Genomic DNA, 15,787 nt, shown 5'->3' with positions numbered 1-15,787 from the left:
TTATAACATCCCATACAAGTAGTGGTCCTGCCACTTAAAAGGGTCAAGTAGTGGGAAATCTAAGGTAGTCCAGCTTAATTTGGAAAACTTTAATTGTAAGAAAGGGGGCTGGGTGTTATGTTGGGCAGAGTGCCAGGAACACCTTAGTTCAAATCCTGCCTCAGATGCTAATTAGCTGTGTTGTGACCCTGGGCAAGTCACTTAACCCCCTGTTTGCCTCAGGTTCTTCATCTATAAAATAGAGGTAATAATAGCAGCTATTTCCCAGGGTTGTTGTGAGTATTAAATGAGATAATAATTATAAAATGCTTAGTGTACTACTTGGTACACAGTAAGCACTGTTGTTATAAAAATCTTCCTCTACATCTTCCTGTCACTGGTCGTTCTCTTTGGAGTCTCTTTTACATATCAGTCCATCTCTGGATTTCAGTTTTCTCATTTATAATTAGAAGGCTGAACTGTCTAATCTGTCAGGTCCCTCCCACCTCTCAGTCTTATGTTCCAGTGTGCTTTGAAATACATTTAATAGTTCTCCCCAAGTTTCATCTTGTGTGTTTGAAGCCTTGGCTTTCTTCAAAGGCTTACCAGATGAGATCAGCCCATCTCCTCCCTAAAACCTTTCCTGATTTCCCATTTTTTTAGTTTGATGCATGAGCTTTAATCTTTTTAATTGATATCTTTTATTTTTATATCACTTTCATTTCCCTAGCCCTTTTCCACTTCAACAGGCCATCTCTTATAACATTTTAAAAAGAAAAACCAGCCTATTTATCAACTCTGTCTGACAGGAATTATAATAATTTACACCCGTGGTCACTAATCATAAGTTTAGGGAATAAAGTTCATCTTTTGTTCTCTCCATTTATATTGTAATTGCGCATATTGTTTTCTGGCTCTGGTTACTTCTCTTTTCAGTTCACGTCTTTGCATGCTTTTCTGAATTCTTTGTGTTTTTATTTCTTAAGGTAGGGTAATACTTTGCTCATATGCTACATTTTATTTAGCCATTCCTCAAACAGTGGAAACCTATCTTCTTTCTAGTTCTTTGTTACCACCGAAAAAAAAGTGTTCCAGTGATATGTTTGGGACCTTCCTCACTGATCTCTTAAGAATATTTATCCAGCACTGGGATCTCTGGGTTAGAGTGCTTAGTTGAACCAGGGCACATTTCCACAGTGTGTTAGTGTGTCATTTTTCCAACAGCCCTTCCAATATGGTCAATTCTGTTCTCCAGTCATTTTTATCAATTTTGCCAGGTAACACATGAAATTTTAAAGTTATTTTAATTTTCTTTTCTCTTATTATTACTGATTTGGGACAGTCTTTCTCATTATCTTTAGTAATTTGCTTCTCTTCTTTTCAGAATTGATGGTTCGTATTTTTTGCCTGTTTGTCTTCTGGGCAGTGACTAAGTCTTTCAGAGATCATAGGAAATGGCTTCCGCAAAGCCCCACTATGATCCCCTATGGTGGCCTGGAAGTGAATCCTGGGTTTCCAAAGGCACTGCTAGTGGAGTATAAGCTCTGGCGGGTTTAGCCATGTTGAAAATGCATTGAATATGATCCCTGTAATATACTGTGTCTACTTTCTGAGGTCTAATTTATCTAAAGTGTAGAGTGATTAATCATCAGTAAGTTAGCCCATTGGTGAATACATTTTTTGGTCCATGGCATTCCATGAAAGTGCAAAATGACCACTGAGAGCCAACTTCAGAATCTTTAGTGATTATGGCTAAATAGCCAAAAAAATTGGAGGTGCCAGAGGGTAAGAATAACACAGTTTTCAAACTGTTTATTAACATGAATATAACCATTAGTGATCTAAATTAGAAACATCAAATTTGAAGCTCGCAAAACTCCCTATGAACCTAAATATTGTCAGGAAATATTTAACAACAAAAAAAAATGAATATACAGTGAAACACAGATAATGTTGATTATGGTATTCTAGTTCAGTCAACTCTCCCTCACTCAAAATAAAGTCAAGTGCAAGTCATGTCATCATTTCTCTGATGGCATGGTCTTCTTCAGCAACAAAGGACGAACACAATTTTAGTTCAATATGTAGCCTGCAGATATTCATTTCTACTTATGTTTGATTCTGCTGCTCTAAATATGAAATCCTTATCCAATGACCAGTGATTGAATATAGTACTGGAAGAATTGAATTATAAAAACCTTGACAGTCTCCATATTTTAAAGAAAATATATACTATTTCATTAAGCTATAATTTATGTCTTATGATTTCATTTATAATATAAACAAATAATATAGAATATTATCTTTTTTGACCCCTGCCTCCCTCAGTCTTCCCTTTCTTCTTTCAGCCCCCCCCTCCCTTTTACTTCCTTTTTCCCTTAATACTTCTTCCTGTTAGCCTCCTCTCCCTTTTCTAAAATTAAAAGATGTAGAAATTATACCTATATAGATGGATGAGTCGTTGGTACTCCTTAGGGAAAGAATAAGCAGAGCTGCTTTTATTTCATGGGACACTTATATTGCAATGCAGATAATAAGTTTTTGCAAAAAATACCATCATGAATTTATTCTCTAACATGTATTACGATGTAGAGAAACTGTGTGAAGAATTTAATAAGATTCTCCACATTTAGTAACATATAATTTAATACTGAGGGATTTTATTGCAAAGGGGATGATAAATAATATTTTACAAAATAAGGTTAAGGAATAATAAATGAGAAAGGCTAAAATCTTGTGTACTTCTATGCAGAAGTTAGGTGCCAGTAGGGTTACACTACTGGTGTCAATGATTTGATTTGAATCTAGGTCCTAATTCTGAGGTTCCCTCTCTCCACTGTCATGTTGCATCTTTCAGTGTATACTTTATAACAGATTTTCCTATGTTTACATAGTCACTGCTCCATTGTTGGTCAAGCAAGCAAATGAACTTCACATATGCTAACAAACACTTATATTCATAAAAAATATATGTTTTTATGAATGTTCCTCTGATTATTGTAGGTTTAGCAATTGAAAAACTTCAATGCATGATTAGTTAAATGTAATGGGTCAAAATTTTAGAAATAATATGATTTTATATAGTAAAACAAATTCCTAATTTGGTTTAGATTGTTAAAAAAATGTCTCTACTCTGATTACTCAGTGGTGTGGAGATAACGTTCATTCCTTAAAAAGAAGCTATGTGTGCGGTATGTAAACTCTTGTAGTTCCTACCATTAAAACCTAATACATGTCTATTTTCTTAGGACCAGACTACCTTAGTTCATAGAAAGTTGAGTACTAGGTTATAATTTAGATGGATTAATGACTGTTTGAAGTACAGTAGAATTATATAATGTTTTGCTGAAATGTGACTACCATTCTCATTTTTTTTTTCAATTCATGTTAAAGCTACCTACTTTTATTTTTTAACAGAGGTCTCTTTATCAGTATTCATGACCGAGGTCACATTGCTACATTGCTTAAGTCATGGCCTGAAGATGTTGTTAAGGTAACATATTGTTTTTTATTTTCTTTGTAAAATTTCATGAAAGATATTGACGGTATTATCATATCTGTTCCAATGAGAGTAAGTAATATTTTCAATTTGTATTTTCTTGATGAATTTTACCTGTAAATCTAATCTTGTCCAAGGAAACTGTAAATAAGGTACTTTATTGCTACCGAGCCTTCCCTTTTGTTTATATAGTAGAATGTAAACTCATTGAGGGCTGGATCTGTTTTTAATTTTGTAGTTTTAGTCTCTACATCTAGCATAGTCCCTTGTATATTGTAGATGCTTAATGAAAACTTATTGGATTGGATTGTTGGAGGGAAGGGAAATTATATAGCAGAGGCATCAAATGAAAAGAGAACTTTGAGAAGGTGTCTGCCAGTTGGAGGAAAAGGTACAGAAAGGTGAAGCATACACTTGGTTAGGCAAAGGCAATTTTTGAATGGAATAAAGGAATCCAGATAGAGAGGTAAGCAAGGTCAGAGCTAAGACATGAACTTCCATCTGACTATACAGCTTCCATCTGTACTAGCACAATCTGTGTTTTCCAATGAGCCACCAGACTCTCACTTTCTGCTACACCTGCCTACTCTCCAGCCTCCATGTTAGAGAGGTCACCTTCTATCTGTCCCACACCTTCCATCTCCTGCTGCACAGAGGAGGAGGAAAGGTAATTACCTAATGCTGATCCAATTTCTCCATGGTCTCCAGTGGAGAGAAGTGGTCTCCAGCAGGGCTCCAGACCTATACTGAACAAAGAACAAGTCTAGAGCAAATGATAGATCTGTGACTGTTATTCCAGGAGCAAAGCTGAGACTCAGTTCTAGCCATTGGCCCAGAACTTAAAGACTGTCATGGAGTAGCCAGGGCAGGAATCCCAGGACAAAGGGGAAGCTGTATTTTCAGTTGCTTTGGTCGTGCAGAGCCTCCCAGTGGGCTAATAGTGGCTGAATCCAGCAGCAGCCTATGAAACTTCTAATTAGAAACCAACTGACAGACCCATACCCAGGTCAGGAACTTGCAGAGCTTCAGACCAAGTTAACAGTGTGTATACTTATCCCAGGATCACATAATTCTGAGAACATTGAAAGTTTGAAGGGCGCCTGGTCTGAGCTGTGAAAGGAGGAGAAGGATGTAAAAGGACAGAAACTTAGGTCAGCCATTCTCCCCAGAAGGGCATAGAGCCCAGCACTAACATGAAATCTGAAGTGAAGAAATAAGGCTGGAAGAATAAGCAAACAAAAAAAATAATTATCCAGCTATAAAGAGCTAGTGTGGTGATAGGGAAGATAAAAACACAAACCTAGAAGAAGAGAATGACTTGAAAATATCTACAAGTCTCAAAAGAAGATGTAGTTTGGAAATAATTTCAACCAGAATTCCTTGAAGAGTTAAAACAAGAGTATTTAAAAAAAAGAGCTAAAATTATTTTAAAAGCCAAATGAAAACTATATAAGAAAGATATGAAAGTAAAATCAACAGCTTAGAAAAAAGGTACAAAACCTTGCCTGAGAAAATAACTCTGAGTATTAGAATTCAGTTGACCAATAGAAGTTGATTTCCATGAGACACAGAGAAATATTAAAACAAATTTAAAAGCCTGAGAAAATAGGAGAAAATATGATACATTTCTTAATAAAAACAACTGACCTGGAAAACAGGTCAACAAGAAATAATTTAATAATCATCGTGGTACCTAAAAGCCATGACTGACCAAAACACCTAGACCTCATAACTAAAGAAATCATGAAAGAAAACTCCCCAGCTGTCTATGAGGACAAAGTAGAAATTGAAAGAACCTACTAGTCACCTCTAGAAAGAAACCCCAAGGAATATTGTAGTCAAAATCCAAAGCTGTCAGAGGAGAGAGAAGTACTGTAAACAGCTAGAAAGAATAAAAATACCAAGGAGCCACACGGTCAGGATCATACATGATTTTTCAGTTTCTACTGTAAAGTGATATAGAGCTTGGAATATAATATTCCAGAAGGCAACATATCTAGGCTTACAACCAAGAATAACTTAGTTAACAAAACTGATTGTAATCCTATAAGGGAAAATGAATCTTTAAACAGAAAGAACATAGAGTTAAAATAAGGGAGTGGACCAGAATCTCTTGTGCTAAAGCTGAAGTTAAAAAGGCAGGTATAACAGTCATGACTTCAGATGAAACAACAGCAAAAATAAACCTAATGAAAAGAGATAAACAGAGAAACCGTATTTGGCTGAAAGACTCCATAGGTATCTAATTAATATCAGTAGCAAACATATATGCACCAAATGGCAGCATCTAAATTCTTTTCTTTAAAGTTTATTTTTAGTTTTCAGCTTTTGCTTTCATAAGTTTTAAATTTTCTCCTGCTCCCTCCTCTCCCCAAGATGGATTGCAGTTTGATATAGGTTCCTATTAAACATATTTTCACATTAGTCCTGTTGTAGAGAAGAATTTAAAAATGGGAGGAACCTGAGAAAGAAAGAAAAACAAAACAAAAAAAAATAGTCTGCTTCACTCTACATTCAGACTCCATAGTTCTTTCTCTGGATGTGGATGGCATTTTCCATCATGAGTCCTTTGGGTTTGTTTTAGGTCCGTGCATTTCTGAGAAGGGCTGAGCCTATCAAAGTCAATCATCACACACTGTGACTGTTACTGCGTACAGAGTTCTCCTGGTTCTGCTCATTTCACTCAGCGTCAGTTCATATAAATCTTTGCAGGTTTTTCTGAAGTCTGCCTGTTCATTTCTTATAGCACAATAGTATTCCATTACATTCATATACCACAACTTGTTTAGGCATTGTAGCATATAAATTCTTAAAGAAGATGTTAAATGAGTTATAGGAAAGACATAGATAGTAAAATCATACTAATAGTGGACCTAAATTTACCCCTCAGACCTAGATAAATCCTGAGTAGCAACAACAAAAAAGAAATGAAGAACCTGAATAGAATTTTGGACAAGTTAGATATGATAACCCTTTGGAAAATATTGAATGGGAATACAGATGAATATACCTATTTCTCAAATGTATATGGCACCTTCAAAAAATAATATATTAAGGGACAAATACCTCAAACAGGAATATTAAATGCATCTTTCAGTGACCGTAATGCAACAAAAGTAACATTCAATAAAGGGCTGAAGCAAAGATTAAAAATTGGAAAATAATTTGTTCCTGGAAAATAAGTGAATCAAAGAGCAAATCATAGAAACAGTCAGTAATTTCATTAAAGATAATGACAACCTATATCGATTAGGTTGTAGAATGATAGGCACACTATGGGTTTTCGTTGGACCTATAAAATAAGACAGCAGTTTTTGTGAAGCACTTTGGAATTACACAAGTAAAGTTACTAAAATGACTAAACCCTTCAAACCAGAGACTTCAATATTTGGGTTCTGTAAGTCAGCATTTCTTAAACTGTGGGTTGTGACCCTACAACATTTGGTTTCTGAATGTGCAGTAGTCAACAATTAATTCAAAATCAAATGCGTAATGAAGCCTTTGCCTGTATTTCCTGGTGTAACTTCACTGTAACCTTAGTTCTGAACGCAAAGCATGTGCCCTTTGCACTGTGCGTGCCCTGTGGCAAAGGAATTGCTGCTGAAATACAAAAAGAGATTGTGAGAGGAAAAAGTTTAAGAAGCCCTGGTCTAAGGAACCCACCAATAAGAACATCTGCATGTACCAAAATATTTATAGCAGCACTTTTTGTAATGGCAGAGAATTAGAAAGAAAATATTAATGTCCATCAAATGGGGAATGAATAAACAAATTATGGTGTATGAACTTAATGGAATTGTACAGTACTATGAGAAATGATGTACATATATGGAGAGTAGCATGGAAAGATGTGTGTGATACGGAATGATGTATGCAGAGCCAAGAAAATAATATACACAGCAACTACAATAATATAAATGGAAAAAAAAGCAATACCCTAAAAAAAAATCAGAAGTAAGTATAACAAAATTATCAACATTAGGTAGGATTTAATTGAAGAAATATGAGAGGATACTCCACAATAAACTTGATCCTCAAGGGGACAAGTCCACAGATATTGCACATTGCATATGTTTTCAGATACTTGGGATAACTATGATATGAAGAAAAAGTATTAATAAAACTTATTTTTAAAAAATGAAGATAAAAGCAATAAGATGACATACTGAAATTTTAAAATGAAGCCAAGCAGTACTTTGTGGAAAAATTCATCTTTAAATGCTTTCAACCATAAAAGAGAGAAAGAGCATATCATTAATTTGAGTTTGCAAATAAAAGAAAAAAAACCTTGAAAAACCAATAAATAAAAAGCCTCCAATTAAATACCAAAATAGAAATCCTAAAAAAATCAAAAGGGGATTATTACAATTGAAAACAAAACAAACAAACAGAAATCCCTGTTAAATTATTAAGTCAAACTAGGACCTGGTTTTTTAAAAACTCCAATAATATAGATAACTGTTTTTCAGCCATATCTGATTCTTTGTGACTCTGTTTGGGGTTTTCTTGGCAAAGATAACTAGAGTGGTTTGTTATTTCCTCCAGCTCATTTTATAGATGAGGAACTGAGGCAGAGACAGAACAAAGTGACTTGACCAGGGTCACATGGCTAGTAAGTGCCACCTACTTGCCCAACAGATAAGCCATTAGGTTGCAATTTAAAAAAAAAAATAACCTAACAGTATCAAAAAATAAAAAGGTGGCTTCACAACCAACAAAGAAGAAATAGAAGAAATTATTAAGTACTTTTTTGGGGTCCAATTCTGTACCAATAAAACAGATCATCTGCAGTGCTGAAAAATAAAACAAAATTCAGTAAGCACTCCCTTTTCAGAATTTGTGATAGAGGACTGATTGTGACATATACCCTAGATTTTTGGAGAGCAGTTTTGAGAGAGTGCAGAGGATTGATATGTAGGATCTTTTGGACTAAAATCCTACAGGTAAATCTGGTGTGGGAAGGATAGGAAACTCTGAAGAATAATATTCTGAAGATAGAAATAATCACTATGAGGAGGAACAAGAGAAGTTAGCTGACTAAAGACACCAGTGTATATGCTTTGGAAACCAATCAATTAATTTATACTTTAGAAAGACATATGCAGATGCTTCCAATCAAGATGGCTGCCCAAATGGGAGGCTGACTCGTCAGCTCCCACATATTTACACTTGCAGATCTCTAAAGTTCACATGAGGTCTTTTAGTGATAGCCAAAAATCTGGTGATAAACCACCGTAACTGTGTTTCAGTCCTGACTTCACAAGAGATCAAACAAACACTGGAGATCAATCAAGAGTTACTGTGACATTTCAATTCAGGAAGGGTTCCCCAATTTGCTCCTTGGTTTGGTTGGTAGTTTTCATTCTTGAAGAGGACTAAAATGACATCACTGTGTTAGAGTCAAGTTACAATGTGTCTAAGGCTGATCAGACCAATATGAGTTTGGAGTGTTCTACCACAGGTTGGGCACAAATAATCCATTTGGAACATTTGCACATCTCGTGTTTGTTTTGAGCTATTTCAGTTCTGCTTTGCTGCACAGTCCTTTCTCTGATGAGGGCATACTGTGCTAGGTGGTCCTGTGTCAGTGTCTCCCATGTCACACAATCAGTTCCAAAGTTCTGAAGAGAGACATTGAGAGTGTCCTTGTATCACTTCTTCTGACCACTATATGAGTACAAAAGCAAGAGCAGATTATGGAGGCTGAATACAAAAACACAGCTCTGTAAGAATTACTGCAGGTAGCCAGGAAGAGGGAGGTTAAGTACCAAGGAATCACTATCAAGTTCACATAAGACATAGAAGCCATTATTTTAGAGGAATGGAAGTCTTAGAACATGATATACCAAAGTTCAAAAGAAAAAGAGCTTACAACAATCTGTGGAATTAAAAAAAATTGATCTATAATAGAATTAAGAACTTTTAAGTGTTTCTGTTGAGACAAGAATTGAATAAAATCTTTTAAATTCAAATGCAGAAAACTTGAGAAACTTAGGTAACTATAAATAAGCCATTTAAAGGAGCTAAATGAAGATTATTTACATTCTCATTGAGGGGAGTATAAAGCCATTGTCCCTTCAAAACTGTCTTCTAGAGCCAGAGCAGAAATAAAGAACAATTCTGGGCATAGGTAGTATTATATGTTATTTTGCTTGATTTCAAAAGGACAGATTGCTTGTTGTTTGTCCTTCTTTCTCAGAGGACCCCAAAACAGGGAGGTGATGTGATAACTTGCAAGTCAATTGGATTTAAGTGAGAGAGGGCTTTGTGAAGTCACCAGCCTCACTTTCTCCTCCAGAGCTATCTGGGTACAGTGGCCTGATGTGGATCAGGACAACTGGGGATGGCTCAGGGTGCTGTGAGGACCTTGGCCTTTTTAAGCTAAGGTCTTTAGCAGGTCTGAGTTTGACTGAGGCGGTGGACATTCAGTGATTAAGGCTTAATAAAATGAGGCAAATAATGGCCTCTTAAAAAAAATAGATCTTGGATGGGAAGACCCTCAGAGTTTCTGGCCAAAACAGAAACTGTTGCTATTTTACATCCATTCTGAGCTCATGGGGGCCCAAACAGTGACCCAGTAGGGCTTGGTCAGGGACCAGAGTGATTTGGGGTTAAGGCTGGTCTTTAAGAAGAAAAACCAAAACAAACGGAATACACTAGGAAAAAATGAGGAAAATAAAGAGGAACTTATAATTTTTTATAATTCATTTAATGCAGTTAGTAATGTGAAATAAATAGCCAACTCACACAGCTAGTGAGTGTCTGAGGCAGGATTTAAGCTCAAGTCTTCCTCACTGAGTCCAACACTATCCACTGCACCACCTACTTGCCAGAAAAAAGAATATGCACACTTGGAGGTCGGTGTCAGTGGAGTGGACATCTCATGAACTTCAGCGTGCACACACACACACACACACACACACACACACACACACACACACACACACACACACTCCACGCTATAGCACTCCAGCTGTAATGTAGAAATATTTTAAAGTTAAAATTAAGACATTTGAAAGGAGAGGGTATACAGCTGGAGAGGGAATAGTCATAAGGAAAGCAAACAAACTGGTGCTGATTATGGATTATAAAAAGTAGAGAAGGAATGGGTAGAACTCAGCAATGGGGTTTTAGTTGGATGAGGGGGAAAAAGAGAAAAGCACTAAGTAAGATCAGACCACTGCTGTTGATTTTTCCCCTCTGTCTTTCTTCTCCTATTATTTCTTCATAAAAAGGAATAGGATGGGGAAGGATGATGAGTTCAAGAATGTTGGGGTACCACCTGAAATGATGAGGAATAGATGCGTGGGTTCTGTTGTCCTGAAAGACTGCACTCTGGCAGTCTCCAAGTTAAAGAAAGGCATTTATTGGGGTGACACATAAACAGACCTCCCTTCAAGTGGGAGAGACAGCACAAGTGGGGAGCAAAGCTTTGCTTCCCATAGGAGGCAAAGGCATTTGACCAGGTTAAAAGGTCTAGTTTAAATACAATTTTATGGAATGGGGAAGGGGGGGGGCAAAGGGATATCAGGGATATCTGGCAGTCCTGAGGTGCTTTTATCATATAGATAAGCAAAGAGAATAGGAAAGGGAAGGGGGAAGGGAAGCGTTCTTCTGGAATTGGAGGTGCTTTGGGAAAGCACACTGGTAAATCAATGGTTTGGGGCTTCAGTGCATAGTCTTCTTTAAACATTTTTCTGGCTGGTCACACCCTGAACTTATCTCATGTCTCACATCTCACATTCTGCGTCCTGCTTGCTCCATCTGCCTTCAGCACTCCTGTCTGCCTTACCTCATCAAGGAGGCAAAGTGGAAAAACCATTATAATAAAATACACTGGAGAGAAAATATACCTAATCATAAACATGAATGTGATGAGACATATAAAGTGAAGAATGGTGGCAAAATGGATTGGAAAGAAATATCCAGTATTATGTACATAGTGTCAAGTCCTGAAATAAATCAAACTCTTATGTAGAGAAAAAGGCATCCTAAATTCTAGAAAGGTTTTTTTTTATACATTCTAGAGGAAAAAGGGGTGGGGGAGGAGCAAAGCCTGGTCATGAGGTTCCAGCCACCTTTGGCAATCTGAGCAAGAAAACCTGCTTCATTCTGGTTGTTTTTACCCTTTATGATCCAACATGCCCCAAACCTTAATGAGGGTATAAGGAAGGACCCTTGGAGTTACTGTAAGCTAAGTTAGTTTTTTGTTTATATGATAAACAGAGCTAAAGATTCCTAGGATTCAGCCCAGTCCAACCTAGTTGAGAGTAAAGTATCTAAAAAGTTGAAATGCAGTGACATTCCTAGGATTCTTTTAGAGGGAGGGGTGTCCTTTTACTGTCAAGATGGTCTTTTGACTATGGAAATATTATATTTGATTTAACAATGTTAAAATTAATTTTTCTGTTAGTAGCTTATAGTAAACCAACAAAGACTTTGAAATGTCAAGACTGATACAGTTATGTAAGGGACTTAGAAGAAATATATAAAGATTAATTAGATTAATATCAAAAAGTAGGGGGAAGAGAACAATCATGATTTCAAACAAGGCAATAGTACAGATAGTGGATTTTTGGTTTAAAGAAAAGATCTGGCTAAAATGACTAAAATAGATGGAACCATGCTTAATGATAGTTGAATTTGATCCAATGGCAGTAAACCCCTTATAGTGGCCTGGAACCCTGAAATATATCAGGCTTGATTCTGAGAGAATAGGACCAAAGTATTCATTTTACACTATTATTCTAAGAGAAAACCAAATTATTGCTACTTGCAGATGATGTAATGATGTATTTAGAGAACTCTAGAGATTCACCTGCATAATTACTTGAAATAATAACCTCTGTAAAATAGCAAGATATATAAAATAAATCCACAAAATCACCAGGCTTTTGTGTGTATTACTATGATAACCTAGTGGAAGCATGTTTTAAAAAATTAAAATAATTACAAATTTTTTAGTTCATTTAGCAGACATTCAGGAATTAATGTAATCAAAATAATTTTATAAAAATGAACAACAATTTAAATAATTGAATATATCTTCGTTTGTGGTTGGACTGTGCCAATAGGATAAAATTAATGTTATTACAAAGATTATCTTACAGATTTTTTCTTCAGTACCATACCAGTCAAATTATACCATGTGATTATTGTGCAAATACAGATAAAATAATAACAGAATTTTTTTGGTAGAAACAAAGAGTTGAGAATCTTAAAGGAAATAATGAAAAAAAGCAGGAGTAAAGGAGACCAACTTATACTAGATTTCAAACTATGTTAAGGAGCAACATTTACCAGAACTATTTGGTAATGGTTGAAAAAATAGAAAAATTAATCATTTGAAAAGATAAGGTAAACCTTAGATTATTGCCACTAATTGTTAAACTTGAGTTTCAATATTTAGGAAGTCTTTGGAGAACTACAGATGTCTTCTTGTATCCTTGAAATCATATCAACTTATAAGAAAGTCTTAAGTTTTAATTTTGGTTCCTAAATTGAGTCTCCTACTTTTTCACTATTGTTACCTACTCATCCCTCCTTTTTTCTTTTTTCACCCTTCTCTATTTCCATCTCTTAAAAATATGATCTATCATACTTTCTTAGAGTTTTTCACACACATTTTCTATTCTTTTTTAATCATCATAATCAGGATTATTTTTTAAAGGTCTTGCTAGTCACCAGATGTCCCCTTTTTGTGCATTTAGAAAATAAGATATATATTAGGCTTTCCAAATAGTCATTTATAGCAATAGATTTCTTTTTCTCTCTAGGCTGTTGTGGTGACTGATGGAGAACGAATTCTTGGCTTGGGTGATCTTGGTTGCAATGGAATGGGCATTCCTGTTGGCAAACTGGCATTGTATACTGCGTGTGGAGGGGTAAATCCTCAAGAGTGTCTGCCTGTCACCCTCGATGTGGGAACTGAGAATGAGGTAAATGGTTTCTTATGGCCCCATACATTTAAACAATTCGACTGATTCTTATGTTTAAATCCTCTCCCCACACCTGGACTTTTTTATTTTCTTTGTTTTTCCTTTTTTTCTTCAAACATCTCTCCTCAAGAGATAACCTTTTCCATACTTAGTATTTTATTCACCTTCTCATAAATGTTTCGTACTCATCTTAATAACTAGATTTTGCTTTATGACAGCATGTATTAGTTAGAAATATTTCTTTCTACAGGTATATGGATCAGCCCTGTAGTTATGATACGGTTATGATACTGCTTTTGCCCAATATGAATTGTTCTGGCTTTAATACATTTTTCAAATGACTTTGACTGACATTTTGTGCTCTTTAATCAGTTTAAAGATCTTTGAGTAAAAAAAGCAGATTATTTTATTTACCTTGCCACTCAGTCTTTCCCTAGCCGATAATAATGAATGGTACTATTGAAGTTGATAATTAAAGGGAAAAGTCTCCATGATGAGTATGAGAAATAATAGTCAAATAGGAGGAAGATCCTAAGACACTTGTTTTGTAATTGAAAGCTAAATCCAACATCAATAATCATCACATAAAGTCCTAAGTTGAGATGGTTGTTTATAGTTATCTTTTTACATCATTAAATTATCAAATCATTCAAAAATTAACCTTTTACTTATATTAATATACTGTTTTTCTCTGTCCTTTTTGTGCATATTTTTTACCAGGTTTAATTCTTGAGCAACTGAAATCAGAATCAGTTAACTGTTACCTAGATCATATAAAATTGTCCAACTTTTCATACTAGTATGAATAATACCATACAGAAGTATCAGTTTTTGTAAACCCAAATTGAACTCATCCATCAGGTGGGAATATTATAAAAAGTTTTTCTAACAAGATGTCTAAAAGGAAATTTTCTTTAAAATAGATATATTTGCCATACCATCAGATTTTAACTGGAAATACATAATGTATTTTAAATTGAAAGGGACTTTAGGGTTCATCTAGCTCAACACCCTCATTTTACTCATGAGGAAATTTTTATTCAGAAAATTTTTATTCAGATTTGTCTAAGGTCACACAGTAATTTACAGAGTCAAGATTCACTCGCGTCCTCCATATTCCAAATCTAGTCCCCTTTCCACTGCATTATAGTCTCACTGCTTATCCTAAATGTTTTCAAAAGTTTTGGAGATCACTAGAAATATTTTTGCCATTGTTGTGATTTCTGCCTAGTTTAAAATGTTCCACATCAATGAGAAAACATATTGAAAACAAGTAATGATCAGTAATCAAGAAATCTGTGTGGCATCTTAAAATATCATTTATAAGAGATGATGATTCACTGGCTATCTTCCCACTCCCCAGCTGGAAGACTCTCCTGGCTTTCTTTAAGGTTTGTCTCAAATTCCACCTTCTTCAAGAGGCCTTTCTTAGTCCAGCCCTTCCTTACTCTCTGCCTTATGCATACTCACCCCTTCCCACCCCTTCTTCTTAATGTTAGCTCTATCTGAATCTCCTATTACAGTTATTTTCATATTGACTTTCTCCACTAGAATGTAAGCTCTGAAGGTAAAGGACCATGTATTTGCCTTTCTTTGTATCCCTAGGACTTAGAACTGTGACTGACACATAGTAAGCTGCTTAATAAATGATTATTGACTGGCCTACTGACTGATGAGAGGAAGTTATCACCCTAAAACCTAAGGAATCTGTTTGAAAATTATGTCTTTAACAAAAAAGCTATAAGCATATGGTTATCAAATAAGAGTTAAAATATTAATTTGATATTTCTGATAGAATCAACCAACTTTTGGGGGGTAATCATCAGGGCTTCTCTTAGACAGTATTGTGCAATTGCCAGTTTCTCCTCCATATCACCCCATGTCCCCTTTCAGCTTCCCTTTACATCTCCTCTGCTGGTGTCTCTTCAGTCCCCTGATGCCACTTGAATGCTCAGAGGTCTATTTTCCCATTTTGACTTCCCAGTTGTCCCCCAATTCCACAGCTGGGGGCAGGTAAGTGGCTCAGTGGGAAGAGTGCTGGGCCTGGAGAAAGGAAGACCTGAATTTAAATCCAGCCTCAGACACTTACTAGTTGCATGACCCTGAACAAGTCATTTAACTCTATTTGCCTCAGTTTCATCCTCTGTAAAATGAGAGGTTTGAACCAAGTGACCTGTAAGTTCCCTGCCAGCTCTAAATCTGCGATCCTAAAATGTGAACAGTACTACTAGAGATCAGTCTAATCTGGACATAATCTATCCATTGTTAGGCTAAACAGAAATTCCTAGAGACTAAGAAATTTCAGAGACATTTGGAGAGTCTTCTGTAACCATTTACTGTCATATCAACTTCTTGTAAAGGCATTAAGCTC

General features: G+C 35.7%; 1 protein-coding gene across 1 annotated transcript in view; it reads left to right on the top strand.

Annotated features, from left to right (window-relative positions):
- Window positions 1-15,787, top strand: part of ME1 (malic enzyme 1) — a 262,710-nt gene that overhangs the window by 108,041 nt on the left and 138,882 nt on the right. The window contains 2 exon segments of the mRNA XM_072642703.1: window positions 3,397-3,472; window positions 13,255-13,416. Of these exon segments, the coding sequence (XP_072498804.1) occupies window positions 3,397-3,472; window positions 13,255-13,416 (238 nt within the window).

The sequence above is a fragment of the Notamacropus eugenii genome, chromosome 2 (genome assembly GCF_028372415.1).
Source record: "Notamacropus eugenii isolate mMacEug1 chromosome 2, mMacEug1.pri_v2, whole genome shotgun sequence".
Classification (NCBI taxonomy): Eukaryota; Metazoa; Chordata; class Mammalia; order Diprotodontia; family Macropodidae; genus Notamacropus; species Notamacropus eugenii.
This window is presented reverse-complemented; position numbering and strand designations above follow the sequence as displayed.